General features: G+C 37.9%; 1 protein-coding gene across 2 annotated transcripts in view; it reads right to left on the bottom strand.

Annotated features, from left to right (window-relative positions):
• Positions 1–19,950, bottom strand: part of dnah5 (dynein, axonemal, heavy chain 5) — a gene marked incomplete at both ends in the record, with an annotated part of 97,426 nt that overhangs the window by 33,527 nt on the left and 43,949 nt on the right. For both annotated transcript variants that reach the window (XM_079241402.1, XM_079241401.1), the window contains 19 exons: positions 886–1,065; positions 1,395–1,598; positions 3,033–3,209; positions 3,898–4,012; positions 4,613–4,720; positions 5,202–5,325; positions 6,636–6,903; positions 8,097–8,250; positions 11,661–11,791; positions 11,894–12,066; positions 12,169–12,367; positions 13,270–13,493; positions 14,952–15,165; positions 15,315–15,437; positions 15,726–15,860; positions 16,374–16,516; positions 16,690–16,894; positions 18,057–18,233; positions 18,865–19,106. In XM_079241402.1, the coding sequence (XP_079097528.1) occupies positions 886–1,065; positions 1,395–1,598; positions 3,033–3,209; positions 3,898–4,012; positions 4,613–4,720; positions 5,202–5,325; positions 6,636–6,903; positions 8,097–8,250; positions 11,661–11,791; positions 11,894–12,066; positions 12,169–12,367; positions 13,270–13,493; positions 14,952–15,165; positions 15,315–15,437; positions 15,726–15,860; positions 16,374–16,516; positions 16,690–16,894; positions 18,057–18,233; positions 18,865–19,106 (3,296 nt within the window). The remainder of the gene's footprint in view (positions 1–885; positions 1,066–1,394; positions 1,599–3,032; positions 3,210–3,897; positions 4,013–4,612; positions 4,721–5,201; positions 5,326–6,635; positions 6,904–8,096; positions 8,251–11,660; positions 11,792–11,893; positions 12,067–12,168; positions 12,368–13,269; positions 13,494–14,951; positions 15,166–15,314; positions 15,438–15,725; positions 15,861–16,373; positions 16,517–16,689; positions 16,895–18,056; positions 18,234–18,864; positions 19,107–19,950) is intronic.

Here is a 19,950-nt window from a genome sequence, read left to right on the forward strand (position 1 = left end):
TAGCCATTGATAAGGGGCACGTAACGGGGGAAATGGCAAAAGTTCTGTTGTGTCTTTAAAGGGAATAATCTCTCAAGTGACAGATACAGACGAGAACTGTTTGATTTGACATTAGTGCATTTAGTTTCATGATTAAGCAGCTTGCCAACAGAAAATGCATTTTTTGGTGTGTAAACCAAATGTAGACAAGATGGGATACAAGAAACATTGAAAGGAGACAAACCTATTATTTTTTCTGTTTTTTAATAAAGCGAGGTTTAAAACATAGTGATTACATTTAAGTGCTTTTTTAATACCTACACTATCAGCCAATTAATACCTAATTACAGTAACATGAATAAATTATATTCATGTCTAAGATGCTCTATACTGAAGTCTGTCCTCGAGGGCTGCTGTCTAGCAGGTTTTTAGTGTATTACTGCTTCAACACAACTGACTCAAACTAAATGGATCCAGCAGCCTATGAAGTTGTCTACAATGACTCATTAATTTGAGATGAAGTGTGTTGGAAAAAGGATACACTGAAAACCTGCAGGATTGTGGTCCTTAAAGACCCAAGCTGGACACCCTTGCTATATGGTGTTTCCTAAAAAGCAGCCTCTTTACGCCACTGTTATGATTTCTTATCATTCAAAAAGGACCTCAGATACTAACTGCACTGGGGACATATTCCTTATTGCTTTACATTTACTAAAGAAATGATGATGTCCATTTAAGGACCAATTTTACTGGTTAGTAGACATTATGTCCATCTCAAAAGCTCTTCTTTATACATTTCGTTCTTGGTCTACTTCTTTTGGAGTCTTTCTTTATTTTCTCTTCCCAGAAACCTTTTTGCCACACCAACAAAACACTACTATTTTATTTTCCACAGTTTATATTTACCTTTAGGGGCAAAACTTCCTTGTTGATGGAGAAGAAAGAGGCCATCGCTTTGGTCCAGGATGCAAGGCCAGCTACGTTGCCACACACCCTCTTGGCTGTTTCAATATTGTAGTCTGGCATTTCAAAATAGGGCTGCAGAAGCTCCACCATTTCTTCATTAATATTGTCTTTGGGGAATTGCTTCAAAAGAAAAAAGTAAATCATAAAATGGGGGAAATAAGATTGTATGAGGTGGTAATGAGCTGTAAATATCTGGAGAACAGACATATTTAACACATTTCGGTGAGTATAGAGAGTTGTTATTTATGTGTTGTGTGTTTTTCATTGTTGTTATTTTTTTCCTTCTATTTTCCCTGTTTCTTTGTTGCTTAGCTTGACGGTGTACAAATAAATAAATAAATAAATACATAAATGAGCTCATAACAAAACCTCTTAATTCAAGTGTTTCAGAGTTTATGTTTTTAGCTTTTTCTGCTGCACAGATCTACATAAGATACTGGAAGTTGTACCTGTAAGCTACCCAGGAAGTTTCCAGCTGTCATAAGTTTCAGGGATTCCTGCCAGGATGGTGTGTTACAATTTTTCTCTGGATCGATTTTTACAGCGTTAACTCGTCTCTGGAAGAGCAGCAGCACACAGTCCATGATCCGCATGATCAAATGGGGAGGTCGACCAAGCGTTCGCACTGTAGCGATGTCTGATGGTTTGATTGTCTGTGTGAACAAAGACAAAAAAAAAATAGCAGTACTTTTACTATTAAAGTATTTGGCATGATGTACAAATTGCTAATTAGGAAGTAAACAATGAGATTCAGTAATTGTTATGTTTGAAAATGGTTCCACTTTTTGTTTATGTTGCAGCACTGAAGTTGTAATTCAGTTACTAGTGAGGAGGGATACACACAAAAGAACAGGGAATGTGGGAGGAGAGTTTTGTAAGAGGAATTTAAAAATAGCAAATTGGAAGAACACAGTCTATGTTGCAAGTTTATCAAAGAGAGAAGGTTTTAAAATGGCAATAAAGAACACAGTAATTTCTTTTTAATTACCATGTTCATTGGAGGGCATGTGCAGTAATAAAAGATTCAACACAATTTTGCAGTTTTACAATAACAAAGGAGAAGAAATATGCAGAAAAAATCATACCAGAGGCACCACCAAGCGAGAGGAAAATAAAGCAAATAAAGACAGAGATCTGCCAGGCATCCACATCACTGAGTCAGTAGAGAAACAAGAGGTGGAAGATTATGTTTCTATGTCAGTGAAGATTGGTAGCAAGATGTAATATTGTTGAAGAGGATGTGCTGCTCTAGCTTAGTAAACTGCAAACCTTTTTAATTTGCTGTCTGCCTCAGGCCTGTGTGAGAATATTGTTACAACTTGTGGCTGAACAGACTTTAGGAACAGAACTCTTGGACTCTGTTATTTATTCTTGCTTTATTCTTGCTGATTTTAGTATATCTTATTTAACACATAAGATACCTAAACACAGACAAAACATGAAATGCCTCACCAGAGAGAGAGACATGCAAGATCATTACAACACAACAGGTCATTTCTCTTAGTGTAGTTCTCTGATCACTGCCTGGTCCATCTCAATTTATCCAACATATAAATAAAAAAATGCGCCAAACCTGTTACCAAGACTGTGAGGAAATAGATCAAAGACGAGGAGCAGAACTTCCAAATTCACCTTAACTGCACTGACTTAAGTGTCATCTACAGTCAAAAAGATGCCGTTGACACAGTGACAGCTGACATCAGCTATTGAGAGGATGTGTGCGTCCTCACCAGGACCCATTTAACATTCAACAATGATTTAAGCACAACTTTGGCTTTGTTTAGCCAAAGAACAGGCGTACAGGATTGGGGGAAAGTCATGTATGACCAGGCCCGAAACATGCTGATAAAGTAGAATAAAGCATCAAAGAAAAAGTTAAAAAAAACAAAAAACAAAAAAAAAAAAAACATTTTTAATTAAACATTTGCCAGTAGGTTGATTGCAAAACTAGTAACTTCATTGTGGTTGTGGGTTTCATCTTATTTACATGCAAAATAGGTAATATAAAATATTTCCATGCCTTAGAAGGAAATACTGAAGACACTGGAAAACTGCACACTAAAAATGACTGTTTTTCAGTGTCATACTTGCAGAGCAGCTTCCGCCTCTTCAAGAGCTGGCCGGGCAGCTTCGAGTTTCTCCTCAGCGATGGCCTTGTCAGCTGAAATACTGTCAACTATAGCCTGAGCTTTGTCTTTTACTTTCTGCACCTCTACCTTCACCCGCTCTGCTGCCTGGGCTTTTACCGTCACCTCCTTCAGCACCTGGAAGAAAAATTAAACTTGACCATGAAGCAGAGTTCTCTTGAGTTTATCACATTTTCAATACAATGGGAAAAAATGGTTGTCGGGTACCATATATCTTAGTAATGTAAAATTAACTTTAAATTGAGACAAAACTGATAGCATGTATAGACTGAAATATTGTAATAATTAGGATACCTTAGCTCAAATAATAACACATGCACATGCAAATAAGTAGTATAAATGTATGCAGTTACATTTACATAGATTTAATTTCACACACTGCAGAAAAATCACATATATTATATCCAAAAACTGCTGATTTGAAAGCCTACACTTTTCAAATTACATCACATATAATCACATGTACATGTGTGAAACATTCGAGCACTGCCTGAAAAATACAGATTTACTTAGTCATTTATGCAGAAAAAGGGCTATTGATTTTGCCTTAGTTTATGCAAATTTGCATCTAATTGCACATACACTTACATGAAAATATTGCAAAATTAACAGGGTGATAAATATTCATATGCACAAAATGCAGATGAATCTAACATCGGCTGTGCTGTTCATTACAGAGTGTTTATGTTTTAATCTAAAAGACACAGCTGTTGGAAAGGAAATTCTGCCGGTGTGCAGATGCACTTTCCAAACCTTAGACAAACACACAAACTGAGAAACAGAGGAAAAAAAGAGCTCTGCCTACCATATCAGCTTTGTCATTGGCAAGTTGAAGCTCCTTTTCTTTCACTTCCAGCTCTTTGCTAAGAGCTGCAACGGACTCTGATGCCTCCTTCAACTTTTTGAGACCAGTGTTCATCCTAATCAATAGAAATGCCCACAGTCAGTCAAGCCAAGTGCAGCCACTGCTTTCTTACACCTTTGCTTTTACTGCATTTATTTATCAATCTGGAATGAAACTGGAAGTCACAAACAATATCCTTGTGTCGTAAATATCCAAACAGGTTTTGAGATAAACTACTGTAGATGAGATCCTTACAGCCGGTCTCTTTGGCCCCAGTGGGTGAAAATAGCTGTGCATTATTACAAAGGTTTTTCATCAATGGCTTGTGTGTGTCATGTGTCAGGTTAAATGTTTTAATGTCATGTTTTCTCAGTAAATTTCAGCCATTCAAGGGTAATAGACTGGTGACCTGTCTGGGGTTGAACCCTGTGTTTTGTCTGCTAACTGCTTCTGTAGGCTCCGACAGAAAATATATCTAGACACAGTTACTGACTTTCAAGAATTTATTACTATTCCTGATTACCAAACCATGTAGGATCCTGGTCAACAGTATAGTCATGTCAAAAATTTATATTGAATAAAAAAGAAATGGAAGATGTCAAAGTAAAGCATGAAAGCCAACAATTGCTGTACATCATTGAATTTCTTACTGAATTCATTCTGAAAGTCTGTTTACCTGTTGGCCAGTGTCTGGACTTCAGACCTTTTCTCTTTATAAATAGTCTTGTAGCCTTGAATAAAGGACAGGTAGGACTTTGGGGTCACATAGGTGGAGCGCCGGTATCTAAAACAAATTTAGATTGCAGTAGACTGAGTTCATGAAATTTCAAAATGCTGTAAATTCACTAAACCTTTAATGTAATTAATACGAATCTAATCAAATTTAATGTCTCACTGAGATCAATGATTTTTGGGGACAAAATTATCTAAAGCAGGCATCCTGACATCTGGTCCTCAAGGCTCCCTGTCCTGCAGATTTTATGTTTACCTGCTGCAACACACTTGACTAAAATGAGTGAATCAATAGCAGATTTGTGCAGAGTTCATTAGAGAACAACCTAATCTTGGGGATTAAACCTAAACCTAAAATTGGGGATTACCAGTCTAAAGAATATGTGGCACAAAAAGAATATTTGTTATTGTAGTCAAATCATTTCTTCAAATATGGAGATACAGTTACAGCTATATTTAGGTGTGTTTCTGATTTTCATTTAAACATATAAAATGTCCTAAACATTCATAATCCATTTGAAAACACATTATACCTTTGGAAATAGTCCACACACTTCTCAGCTACGCCATCCTGGAAGGAGCCCATGCACTGGACCACTTCCCTTTTAACCTGAGGTGAACAGTCTATGTCGTAGACAGATAAGAAGTGCTCTGAAACTGAAAGACAATACATTAAAAAAAAGACTTGTTCAATTAAAACCAGATAGTATTGATTTAGAACATACATATTTCTAACTTGCTTCTGAATTATGTAAGCTACCGACAGTCCAAAACAGGAATCCCAGCCCTCATATGCTATTGTCCTGAAGGTTTTTGGCATTTCATTTCTTTAGCACATATAATCCATATAAAATGCATGCAATTGATGCAGGGAAACATTTAAAGCCCGCAGGACAATGAACCTGAAATACCAGATAAGAAAATCCTTGATCTATAAGATATAATTAAAAAGCCTAAATGACTGTATCTGCTTGGGACATGATGAATTTTTTTTAATATGTACATCTATTGTTATAACATCTGACTCATATTCCTAACTGATTTATAAAAATATGCACATTAGACAATGTACATCATTGAATAGTGTCTGGCTGATGGAAAACATAAGCGAGGAAAACCTATTTTTTGGAACGAGCTAAATGAATCTGGAAAAATGTTTTATGATTTGGGTTTTTAATAATTTATTGTTTTTATGGAAAAGAATCACTTTCCTTGAGCCATCTTTTAAACTTATTTTCTTTCTACCAGGCTGTATTTCCATGCATCTTATTAGTCTCTAGACCCGCCAATCTTGTCTTTGCTTCATGTGTTGCCTGTTCAACCGTTTCCTACTTTAGTGGCACTCTTGGTTTTAGTCCTATTAATTAAAGACCTCTAGTTTCTTCATTTGGTTGCCTGCAGCCTGCTTTATCCTGCACTTGGGTCCTACTCCTCCTTCAACCGCAGCTAATGACAGGCAACATAAAATTGATCTTTCCCCAGAAAAAGCCAAGCTGAGTGGCCATTATCTCTTAAAAAAAGGTTCTACTTCTCTGGTTTTTTTGGGGTCGTTTTGCATGACTTGCTCATTTAAGGAACCATTTCCAATGAAATTTTATCCTGTGTCAGATTGACAAGCGGCTGCTTTGATCGAGGCTGCACTGATAAATGACACAAGTTTTGAAAGTTTTTAATGATTATTAAATAAAGATAAAGACAAAAAATGTATATCTTGAAGTATATCTTTGAATTAATCTTGATGCTGACACCTTTAAGTTGACTAAACTTTGTGTGATGAAAGTTTGATTAATAAGATGACATTGGAACATTTTTAATCAACCTGGTGATCATTCACTGTTATATTTTTCCTGGTCAAATACCTAATTTTAAAACACTAAGTAAATTACTGAGAGCCAAAAAAAAGGCAAGAAAAACACCAACAAGGGAACAAAAGAAAAAAACTAACCTAAACTGTTGGATAAATGTACCTGCAACAAGAGCATCTTTTGGCCAGCGGCTGAACCAGTCCATGGTGCAACCAGATATCAGTGCTGGAAATTTCAAAGCTCGATTTCTGAACTTTTCTCCAACGGGAGAAAAGCACAGCACAACATGGAGATTATGTCGGACTCGGGACATGAAGTACTCGTACAGATTTTCATTGGTGGGTGGTCTCTTGGGAAACTCTCGCCGCATGACGGGGATAAGATCACTGAGGATCTCGTCAATCTCATCACGTGCAAATAAGCTGGACACCTGAAGAGAGAAACACAATATGTTACTAACATCACAATGTCATTATCTAAGCTATAGCTGTATATCTTAAAGCTTAACCATGCCATCCCTTCAAACACAAAATTCACTGCTTTTATACTTACACGCAACTTTTAACATGATATTTTGTTAGAATAAAAGTTCAAATAGATTTTCTTTTAGATTAAAATGTTAAAACATCTGCACATTATTATTTCCTATTATGAATATATCTTATACTGCTTTTTAAATCAAATAATAAATAGATGACATTTACATAGCACAACATTAACCTTGTCTACATTCTGCAAAGTGCTTTACATGTGCTTCTCAGTCACCCACACACACACAGCTTTTTATTAAATATGACTGTACAAATCATACACCTGCAAATATATTGGGATCATAATGGTGTCGGGAAGGACCTTGCTAACTTCAGAAGTGTTTGCTGACATAAAGATCTAGTGAATTTAGATAAACCTAATTCATCTTTTAATTGATTTTAAATGTCAGATCACGTGTAATTCACCATTTGTGCAGTTTTAATTAAAGAATCACATTCTTTCAGTGTTTTTGTTTCTTTTTTACCAAATTCCTCAATGCTGAGAAGTAGGACAAGTAACAGAGGGGAGAGGGTGTTCTGATGAACACGTGGTGTTGTGGTAGGCAGCAACATGTGTCTTCCCATCTGCTAGGTACTCCCATTGAAACATCACACAAACAGCTTGCTCTTCCATTTTGTTTCTCATCTGTGTCCCCTCTGTCACCGTCTTTCACCCACCATCATCCAAGCACTACTGCAACACAAGTGTCTCTCTCCAACACCCACAAACATGACACACAAACCTCTCACCTGCATACAAATAGCACTCAAACACCATCATCACTCTTCCCTGGTCCCCACATCAATTTACCTCCTCTTGTAAAAGCATCTGTAGCTTAAATTGTTACCCAAAGAGGGAGGCAGAGGGAGGGCGAAACAGGAGCCAGGGGAAAAAAAGAGGAAAACAGGGAACATACGGTATCGATGCCACAACAACAAGGCAGACAGAACATCTTGTAATTCAAGAAAAAACAGAGAGAAAAAAAACAGAGAAGAAGCTGTAAGAAGACAATCAGAAAGAAGTGAAAGTAAACTAAAGTTTAAACGGGGAGTTAAAGTTGAAGTTAAAGGGGGGGGGGGGTATTCTCCTGACCTCTCCTGATGACAGCACATTGTTCATGTACTCGAGGAAGGATTCGTCTTTAATTTCATTGTCAGTAAAGATGAAGCTGACGCCCTTTCCCTGCTGGCCGGCTGTTCTGTACAAACCCTTCAGGTCATCCATGAGGTTGCCTGTGTTGTATGAGCTGGAACAAAAAACAAAAAACATAAAAACAAAAAAATATTTTTGTTGTTGCTGAATGACACTCTGGCTAATCATATAAGACTTCTTAAAAATACCATTGTCAACAGGAAAGGGAAAAGACTCGCTTACATCCCTAATCAGAAATGTGTGCCTGTGCAGTGTTGCTGTGCTGAAGCTTTTGGAGCTTTTGGTGGAAAATTGGCTGACACTTTTCTGACTTGAAAGGTGATGAGGCATGTCCTAGTTTCCATCCGCTTTTGTGCATTTGTGTTTGAACACAAATGAACTCAGATGAAGTTTTAAAATACCTTGCTTCTCAGATGAACATACCTGAGATGTCACAGTAGTATATGCCCCATTACCTACTCTTATGATGCCTTACCATGTTTAAATTGAATTTGGCAGCATACTTTAATAAAAATAAACATATTTTTTGAGTGACTCCATCGGTTAGTTAGCTTGTGATATTTGAGTCTTCCTCTGAAGCTTCCTCTTACTAAGGAATATGCATTGTCATACAAGACATATATCTAATAAAACAGAAAGGGGAGATGACCAGCCACCTGTATCACAGATATCCTGAACAAAGCCAGTACTAAACATCATTTTAGAGGTTGTAAGATAAGTATAAGTATCATCATACAATCCAGCTGGTTCCTGAAGACATCCAATGTAGGAATCCATGCAAAATGCATGGAATGCAGAATGCAAAAAAGTCTTTTCCAGACAGATCCATCTGTAAGTGGTACTATTTTTAAGCAGTTTTCTTTCTATTTAAAGGGTTGCTATTGTGGTATTTGGAGTTTTCTGAGCTTTCTACAGTGTTACAGTGTTGAATCCTCATCAGACATGTGAACGGCACTGTTTTTTTTTTATCATCTAAACACATGTTTGAGTTTGAGTTTGAGTTCCAGCACTCTCTCCGTTCGGTTTCCATGGCAATGAAAAACGCGTTGTTTTAGAGAGTTTTTTTCTACTTGGAAATCCTTGTGACGTCCCGGGGCATAAGGTTCGGTGATTGGTTACCTTCTACTGGTTAACAAGGGCATGTACAAATACATCAGGCGGGTGGAAAACGTCGGATAAAGTTATTTCCAACAATGGCTGGTGAGTTTACCAAAGAGAGACATCCTGCTGCATTCGTTGCTGTGGGTTGCTGTTTTCCACTTCGTTTTCAGGGTCTGATTCAGGTTCCAACATGTAGGGCTGTATGCTATGTGTTGACATTGTATTTAGTTTTTTTATTGAGTTCATATTAGCCTAATCCTTCTGTTTAGGCGGGGCTTAATGCAGAAGAGTCTCAATCCACTCGTTTTGCCCACAGGCTGATCTGACAGCCTACGGAGAGGGTGTCAGAGGGTGAAGTGAATAAAGCGATTTGTGACAATAACTCAATCAATCTCAGAAATAAAGATAAATTAGCCTGAAATGCACATAATAGTTCCACTTTAAGTAAACAAAGTGGACACTACATACAGCTGCTCCTGAGGGTAATTCACAGTAAAAAGAGTCTTACAGAGCTTTAACAGTTTTAAAAAACAGCAAACATGGCCCTACATGAACCATGAGCTGAGGCAAGAGAAAGGGTTACTAACTTTATTCCTAAATGTAACTGGGATAGTTTGTGGAAAAAGTAATTGGTTGTTCCCAGTCAACTGTGTTAAAATTTGGAGCAACTAAGGACCAACAGAGGAGGGTTGTAAAAGGGAAACATGCAGGTTGGTCTAATTTGTGACTATCAGGACAGAAAACTTGAAGCAATATGCACTGAAAATATTTTTTAAAATTGTCATGTGAGAAAGGAAATACTGAAATAATGGTGAATTATTTATCATTAGTAATGTTTATGAGTCAAAGAATTTAAGTTTTCTTAAAAATGCCACAGAAGATACAACAAAGTACTTACTTCGCCTTTTTTATATTATGATTTTATATTGTTTACTTGAGATGAAACCTAAAAAATATATTCAGTACTTAAATGTAAAATACAACAGTTGTTTGTCATATTTCCAGTGCTATAAAAAAAAACCCAGATAAATTAACATCCCTCTTTCCTTTAAGATTCTCTTTTTTTTTTTTTAGCAGGGATTGTAGTATGAAAAACTGCTATTAAACTTGGTTTTATTCCAATTACATGAACCAAACTGTTTGTAATTATTAAGCACGTAGTTACTACTCTTGCACAGGTGGGCTCTGGAGTCAGCAGTTGGAGGCAGCTTGGCATCTTTATTCATTTGGCATGTGTAGGTTGGGAAAGAAACTTCTGATAAAAGTGAAGAGGATGACAGCAGACTTAAGCCCGTGGCATGCTCGGGGGAGCCAAGCAAAGTTGGCTAAAAATTCTGCTGTTTGGTAACTAACCAGATGCGAGCAAGAACTCAACATGATAAATAGAGTTTGACTTGTGTCATTTGCCTGTATGAGGAAAGTCAATCGAGTCAGTCAAGAAACAGGTTAAAAAGTTATATCTTTTCACATTTAAAAAGTTTGAATCTATATCCATGAACAGAAGTAAATGACCTTTATAAAGAAATACAGAGTTTCCGCCGAAGTTGGTGAAATCTCAGGGCATATGCAACTTGGCTGGAGGGCATTTTCAACAGGAAAAACTTTCAGAAATGATGAAAAAAGAAGTACATGGAAAAAAGAATATTAAAATGAAATACCAAGTTTTGTAGGGATTGTTTATCTGAAAAACAATGACAAAGTTTAAGGAAAAGATGAGTCACATTGAATCTGTGAGAATAGAAAAGACTTCATTGTATTGAATGTGGATCCAAAGGTCAATTTGTCTACTTGTATGTTAGTAAGCGAATGAGAAATCAGTAAAAGAGACACAGAATAGATGCCTGTTATCTCTAGAGATAACTGAAGACATGAGGGGAAACACAAGGCTCATTCATATTAACAGCAACCACTGAAATCTGTTAGGGACTTTGCCGATGCGAAATATGATGGCCACAAATGCACACAGGGACTGAGGGGGAAAAATATTTGACAGATTGAAAGAATATGAGAAAGGCCAAAGTAAGTAAGAAGAAAATGAGACAGACAGTGCTGTAGAGAACAGGCAAAGAAAAATGAAGCTATTAATAGAAAAAAGGTTTTATTCTTTTGAATCAACCACATAAAAAAAATTCTCGGTAGAAAAATTCAGCATAAGGAAGGACAAAGCTGTAAATATATTGTGCCATGAATACCAGTGTGATTCACTTTCTTTCAGAAAGCCTCCTATGGTAGCAGGTAATTCGAGGCGACTGCTGGCACCAAGTTGGACTGTATTGTAAGTCAGTCAGTCAGTCATTTTCATTACCGCTTGGTCAAATTAAAGGTTGTGGGAAGCTGGAGCCTATCTCAGCAATCATTGGTTGATACATAAATTCAACTTTCTATCCTGCATGCAATCATTACCGTGTGAGAGTGATCTGGAAGATCTTGTATCCAGCTATGAATGCAGCCAGTCTGGTCAGACTCTGTTTGCCCGATCCCCCAACACCCACCAACAGGGCATTACCTCCTGGTGTCCGGATTATTCTTGACACCTACAAGCATAAAACAAAATGTGCACATGTGATGCTGGGGTAAAATATGCAGGTATACGTCCTTGATAAGTTGTGATAAGCAACAATCAACGAAAATTTCACCTTGACCAGATGTATCATTGCATCCTGAAAGAAGACCATGTCCATACCAGTACCCCTGATGCTCTCGTTGTAATGGCACAGGAAGATGTTCAGGCGTTCCTTTAAACTCTCAAATGATTCAATAGGCTCGTACACCTTGGGCAAATCAAAGTCAGAATCTTCTGGCTCTTCTCCTGAGAGTAAAATGGTTTCATATTAACAGGATAACATCAAAAGTCAAAGAGAGAATTAAACCAATAATGATGTATAGTGATGCTTTCTTGTCTTAATGGTACCTGTAGCTTCAGGGGCATCTCGTAGGAAGTCAACAAAGTATCTTTCTACTCCAAAATCCACAATACTCTTATCCTCCTCTGCAAGCTCCTCTTCTACCAGTTTTGCAAGGGCTTGGTCAAACCACTCCACATCATCAGGTATTGTAAACCTATCAGCTATCACACGTTGGCACTCGTGCTTCCAGAGAGCCAGCAACACCTGGGAGATCATACTTCTCTGTTAGTGATTTCATTCTGAATAGAAAGAAGGGAAGCAAAAGCAGCTGCTTCACTCATGAACCATGGGCAGATTCTTGTTTAGAGCCTAGGCTGAGATACCAGTCCCCCTTGCAAACAGCTGCCTGGAAAGTGGATGACAGCAGGAACTCTCAGTGTCTGCTAATTTCTGTGACAAACTATATCCAGCCTTTTTTTTATATAATGTATTTATTTTTATTTAATTTCTTTGAACAGTGTATTTTTTGGATTTGGATTTATTTGGATTATCTATAACAGTATGTAAATTCAGGTATGAAGAGGTGAATTAACATTCTGATCCTGCTTTGTTGCATAGCACAACATAAGCCCACAGCCAGTATGACAAGTGTCACTGATGGAAAGGAACTATTTTGTTCCCAAAAGAAACACCCCTGCATTTTGGTTGACAACTTTAGTTGCCTAAAAGTTTTAAATTTTGTATTATGTATTCTAGAGTGTTCTAAGTTTGACAAGCTTTGCAGGGATGTGATTTTTTTTTTTAAAAAGCAATTGTTAAGATTAGCATGGTCACAATCTGAAGATCTGTGATCTATTCTTATGAATTTACTAACCAGAGAATATCAGGTCATGAAGTAGACCGACAACATATGTTAGGATTCTGTCACTATGGCTTTTTCACACTGATGGTATAGTTTAAGATAAATGTAGGTTTAAATAAGTACTTTTGGATAATTTGATAATTGATCATTTGTATTAAAGGAAGGATTTTTCTCTTATTACTAAATTCTATTAAAAATACTGTTTTATTGATAAGACAACCATGTTATCCCACTACATGAATTTCTTAGAAGAAAAAAAAACCCACAAACAACAATAGCGACACATGTACTTAAATCTTTTCACCTGGACAGAGTTCACCACCTCAGCAGTGGTGGTGAGCATGCCTTGCCAGACTCTGGACAGATCCCTCAGGTTGAAGATGTAATGAAACTTTGCAGGTGTTGGGAGCATCTTGAGCTTGGTCAGCTGCCAGAGTTGGCGGGTCAAAGAAACCAAACGAGGAACAGTGCTCTGAACTTCCTCAGTGAAACCACGACGTGCACAGAAGTGACCTTCACCAATCACACCTATATGATAAGGTGAACAGTTAGACATGTTTTCATCATACATGTTTAAGCATAAATAATGCATTATGAAAATGCTTCTTTTTTTTTTTTTTCTTCTGGCTCTTGGAGAGGACGGACGCTTTTTCTCTCCCTCCTGTTCCCACTCTGACCTGTTGCTTCTTTGTATTGTCAATCTATCTATCTGAGCCTCTTTCTCCATTTCCCCCTGAATTTAAATCATGGATCTGGTCAGCTGGTCTCTCAATGCAACTCATCAAATCTTTTTTCCCCAAAGAACAGGCGAAGGGGAGCCGTGACGCCGGGATACGTGAGGAAGGTCATGTGTCTGTTGCTTCTTTCTGTGGAGGATTTCTACACAATTTGTCATAACTGGGTTTCTGCTGTTTGGTGTGTGCGGTTTCCTGGTGTGTCGCAAATTTTGGAGGATCTGTGATGAACTATGCCGAGCAACTAGTACTCGAACTCATGCGTGACAGCGCTGGACCGCAACTGGATGCCAGTCTGGCCCGACCTGACAGGCTGGTTGTGGTCTGGAGCTCATCTGTAGGTGGGAAACATCATGGAGAAGCTGTTGCTCAGTTTTGGTGGAAACTGATGCGGCTGTTTCGGAGTCCGACTGAGACCACTAAGGACTCAAAGCTGAGCCAAACGAAGCTTAGCTTGACCAAAAACAAAGCTGTTATCTGAATCTGGCTTCCTGCACTGGCCTTGGGCAGGCTGATTATCAAATCTCCTGGAATGAAATTATGTCTGGCGCTCAGTCCCCCTCCAATCCCCCCTTGCTTTCTCAGGCCTGTGGAACTTAAACTGAACTCAGCTCTCAAGGCTGCATTTACATCAGGTGGCACAGATGAACTGAAGAAAGTTCACAGACTCACTCACTGAACGTACACACTCATACACACTCACACCCACTGTTACAGACACACTCCCCTATCTTTCACCGCCTTCTCTGGATCTCGCCCCTCCCTCCACTCATGGACGGCAAGTTGGATGGGTGCGCTGCTTGGCTGGCTGCGACCTCACTTATTGTCTAATGTCTGAATTTGTGCTTATGTTTAGAGGTGTAGTTTTTTGTAGCATCTTTATCATTCCCCCTTTAGGTAAAGTGTAGAGATACTTCTTTTTCAACACCCACCCATCCTTCCTCATGTCATCTTTTCCTCATTCTGCATACAAAGGTGCACCGCTTTTGTGGCTATGCCTCAGTCTGCCTGATCCTGTTTATGTCACATGTATGTTGTATGTCAAAGTTTTGGATGGGTTGTACTGGAATTAATTTTGTTGTGCTGACTGGTTCAATGACAATAAAGTTTCTGAATAAAATAAAAAAAATATATATATTTTCACAAAAACTTTTTATAAATAACCCCAATTGACATATTGAGTATTTTCATAATAGCATCTTTTATCAAACAGTTTATGACTGAATAAAGATTCTTTAAATGCTTTACCCACCAAATATCTTGTCAATGGAGGCATTGGAGGGCAGGGTACAGTTAAAAATTGAGAACTGCCTTTTTAGTCTCTGGGGAATGTCATTACGGCCTCCCCCGGGATGAATCATAGCTCCCAGGAACTGAACATCAATGATATTGGTGAACTCTCCAGGTTTCTCCAGGTTGAAAAACCCATTCTGCTCCATCAGCTGCCGTACAATCTCATTAGTTACCTACGATCAAAGGAAGAACATCAGCCTAAGAGTGTACATCATGTTTATCACGCTAACAGGAAAAACACTTCAAGTTAATTATATTTTAAAAAATCTTTCATGGAATAAAATAAGAGAAAACGGTTAGAGAGGTTATACTGATTCCCAACCTGGTCTCCCCACTCATTGATGACAGGCATATTGATATCATCTATAAAAATGGACATTTTCTTCCCTGCAGGGGGGCCATAAGTGGTCCCCATCCTCTTGTCCACATAGCTCTCTACTGTCCTCTGAAAGAAAACATTAGCAGAGAAAAAACAAAGAACATGATGAAAAACCAGACAGTAAAATGATGGATGGAAAGAGATGGACTACTTAAGCTTCACTGAGACACAAACGGCTTTCATGGTTAGCAGTATGCTGGCAACAGATATTTGGGATTTTCCTGCACCTTTTAATCAGTCATTAAGTTCATGATAATTTATGGTAAAATACACTGTTTGTAGAGGAAAGAATGAAGCACTGACCCACTTCCTCCTATTCAACAAAGAAAAGGTAAACAAGCTGTCCTACTTTACCTGAAACATGAGTGGAGTGGTAGCAGAAGAGAAGTTGAGACTTTTGCCCATGTGGGTCTCGGGGTCATATTTGGACATGTAACCCTTGATGATGACAGTTTTGGCTGTTCCTTGTTCTCCAATTAGTAAAACAGCCTACAGAAAAACAACAAAAGAAAAAGGAAGCAAATTAATAATAAGAAAAAAATTAGATAATAGTTGTCTTACACAAACCAATTTCACAATGCAGAAGAGAAGAAATGCCATGTAGTTCATCAATAAAATTGACCCCCGTTTGTGGATCTGGGGTCTTACAGTGATTCTGCGGCCAGCAAAGCTAAAGCATTATCAATTGGAGTGCGCCTGTGTGCTCAGCTGTAACAAGACAGCCTTATGGTTTAAATGGAAAGATTATTAAATGGGTGGGACTTCTGTAGAACGTAAAGCCTCAGACTTTATGAAAAGGGCACAAATATACTAAATATTCCTCTGAACATTTCCCTCTTGGTCTCTGTCACATGAGGGATGGCTCAATGCTTTTAGTCAATTAAAAGACATATAAGATCAGTACAGGCAGAAAAAATGGGACATCATTTTCATATTTCAAACTCATGAGCCAAAACCATTTTTCTGAAATAAAACACACACTTCTTGAGTTATTTCCTTTACCTTGCCCTGCTTGGCAATGGTTTGAATTAGGAAGTCTGTTCTAACATTGTCAACATTGGGGACCAAGATGGAGCTGTACTCTGGGGTGAAGTCTGATGGATAGACATATTCTTCAACCCTGCTGTTCCAGTGGACCCAATGGCCTAAAAGAAAAAAAAAAACATTTACATGTATTGAAAATGTGATGCTTCAAAGCAAACTCCAAATAAAGGCCAGCATTGATCATAATGTTCCAGTCCTTAAAAGGAACAACTTTAGCATGTTTTTGGCATTGAATGTTTTAGGTAACCTTATCAGTTCATATATGTTTGATTACCATCTGCTGTGACATAATAGTCAAACATGGTATCCTCGCTGTCAGGAGGAATGTCTGGCAAATTTAGACAGATATTGTCATTTCCTCTGAGCCATAACTCCATCTTTCTTCGGTCGTCCAGCTCAAGAATGGAGCCAGCGCTCCACATGAGGGCGAAGACATACAGTCGCTCCAGGTGCTGTCTAGATAACTCACCACTCTGCTCCTGTAAAGTGAAAACCGTATTACACTGCATCTTTTGTTTTTAACAAACGACCGATAACAGTGATGACAGCATACACTGTACATATCCAGAATACTCAGGACTTCCAAGGACTCTATCTTTTCTTAGGTTTCAGACTCTCAAGTGCATTTATACCTTTTTTTTAGTCTAGACACAACTTTTCATGATGATAACACAAAAACAAGTTCAGTGTTAAGTTATTAATTAATATGATAAAAAGCTTTTCCATGTACACCGTGTATGTTTTTAACAAAACCTCAGCCAAAATGTTGCAGCGGCAGTTGGACAGCTGATATGATGTATTTGCACAGATGTGCAGGTTTTTTTTATTTTTTTATTTTTCAAAAGTCAAGTTGTGTACTGTGACCAAACATTTCCATTTGTTTCCCTTATTTAACGTCTCTTCTTTTTAAGGGACAATGTTTCAGAAACTTGTGATTTGTTTAAATATATTTTTGCAAGCCTAAGTTGTGCTGCCATGTTCTTTTAAGACAAAGAATATAACCTCATAAACCGTCTATGTGCAGCCACTATTACTTCTTTTTTTACTGAAGCAAACTGTTAAAAATGTAGGTTTTTTTTTGTGGTTTTGCCTGGTAACAAGGTGCTAAAAAGGACCAGATGACCTTCCTAATTTTCAGGCGTTTTACTGAGTCGTTGGTTAAAAACCTTTTCGTACCACTAACATTTAAAAGACTGAAAGTGATAATGTTACAATGGTTTGGCTGTGTCTGATTTTCTCTACATGCTGTTTTGAAACTGTGGTATTTTGGTTGTCTTTGTTTCATTAGTTCACAGGATTTTGATCTAGAATGGCTTCTGTGCTCTTTGGCATTTTCACTGTTGCGAAAGTTGTCTTGTAGTTTGCTCACTTCTGTGCCTTCACACAACACTGTCTCGCAGGTCTTCAAACAATTCTCACCAGCGCATGGCTTAGTTCTTACTCAGAAAAACACCATCATCTGACTCTCAAAATGTCTTGGAGTGCCTGAATCGTTTAGCCTCTACATACAATAACCCTTTTTGTTTTAGCAGTAATTTTTTTCTGCCGGCAGGACTAAAGCACTTTATCAAATACACAGTGTGTGCTGCTTAAGTGCAGACTGTTCCCATGGGTGGGAATTCAGACAAGCTGTAACCTTACCTTCGGCGGAATGAGTCCCTGCAGCATGTTTATGCACTGCATGATGACAAAGGCCTCTAGCATGTCCATCTTGAACTCTAATGACTGCACACTGAAGCGGTACAGCTCAGAGAAGGATGAGGAGAAAAGCTGCCTCAGTACCTCTGCTTCCTGAGGAGAGCGTTTCTTCAACCAGCTCTGCAAGGAGCAAACACATCAAAGTTGTTTGTTGCAAAAACATCGGCAGCTTTAATATTCAGCAATATGTAAATATAGATACATATATACTTCAAACATTATCCGTCTATTACTGTTTACATAAACACTGCCCTGTTATGTGTTTATTTTCAGATGGAGCAGAAATGTCAGTGAGCTGCAACTAATTGGAAATGGTCTTTTATAAAGTAAGAGATTTAAATAAGTTCTGCATGTGAAGGATTTTGTGATCATTTACCCTTTTCAGTCATTGCTAATCAGTGTGAAGAGCCTAAGGCTTGCCCAGCTTTGGTACTGGAGAGCCACAATCCTGCAGGTTTTTTATGTATCCCTGCTCCAACACACTTGACTCAAACTAATCAGTCATTGTGCAGAACTTCATTGGCTGTTGGATCCATTTAATGGAAGCCAGGTGTGTTGAAACAGGGAAACCTGCAGAGCAGCAACCCTAAAGGACCAACTTTGAGCCCCCCTGGTTTAAGCAGAAGAAGGTGGTGTTGTTAGATAGCTGTGATGTAGCAGATGCACACTGTCATACATTTTCACAAATCACATTTTCAATGCATGTTTTCAGAGAAATATTAGTTCAATAATTATTTTGCCATTTATTTACCTCCAGTATTGGGCTCCAACTGAGCACAGAGGAGCTCATGAACACCATTCCATTGCGTGACACAGTGGCTGGCGAGGCATTGTCAATGTTATGTGGCTCAAACACAACCTTGCAGTTGGGGGCCATCGGTATACGGTCTCCATTAGCAAGTGTAAGAGTTCTGTTGTCATCCAAAACTGAGTTTAGGTTTTCTATCCAAATGGCATCAACAGGTCCATCCAGAACAATCCAGATGTGCTCTCCTGAGAGAGAAGACAGTGCGCATGTACATGACAATTTACCTTTTGAATTGAAAAAGTCATGCTTGTGAAAGTTTACTGGGGGCATATCATGAGTTATCTGCTTAAACCAGTTTATTTCCATTAATGCTTGGTTAATATAACATTAAAATCTACATTCAGCTCTAATGCAATTAAATGTCCAGACACATTATAACATAAGACAGTCATCAATTGCACAAAACTAATATATTCAAACTAAGAAACTCTATTAATTACTACACAGACGGCTGGTCTTTACATGATTTGGTTCACAGTCCTGTAAAAACAGGAGTCTTTTGAGACAATAGATTCTTTAGCCATTTCCCAATTAATTGATTTACAATACATGCACAGCCTGATTTCACTTGGATTTTCTTTGCAATTAAAAGCCATGCAACCATGTAGTACAGACTTTTTATAGATTCACTGAAACCTGCTCAAATAAAAGCAGCAAGCAGCACGAATAAACAAGAAAGTGCTGCAAAAAGCCAATTACAGGCATATGCACCATAACTTACTCAAAGAAATGCAAAGCATTAGAGGCAGCATTAGAACATATACTAAGTACATCAGAAAAATATTTCAACATATTTGAGTAAATATTCATATACCATATTCATACATACATTTTTAAAGAGCGCAGAAGAAAAAGAAACCCTGCAAGTTGTGTTTTGAAAAATAAAATTGATGCAAGAATGTTTATAGATGTTTAAATTTTCCCTGGAGAGTTGGCATGATTTATCTGGTTTTCTCAGAGTTACTTCAGTTTATAAAAGGAAAAAACTTGAAGAAAACATGATTAATCTGAGTAAATCTTTCTTGTCTG

Source organism: Telmatherina bonti (genome assembly GCF_933228915.1).
Source record: "Telmatherina bonti genome assembly, chromosome: 5".
NCBI lineage: Eukaryota > Metazoa > Chordata > Actinopteri > Atheriniformes > Telmatherinidae > Telmatherina > Telmatherina bonti.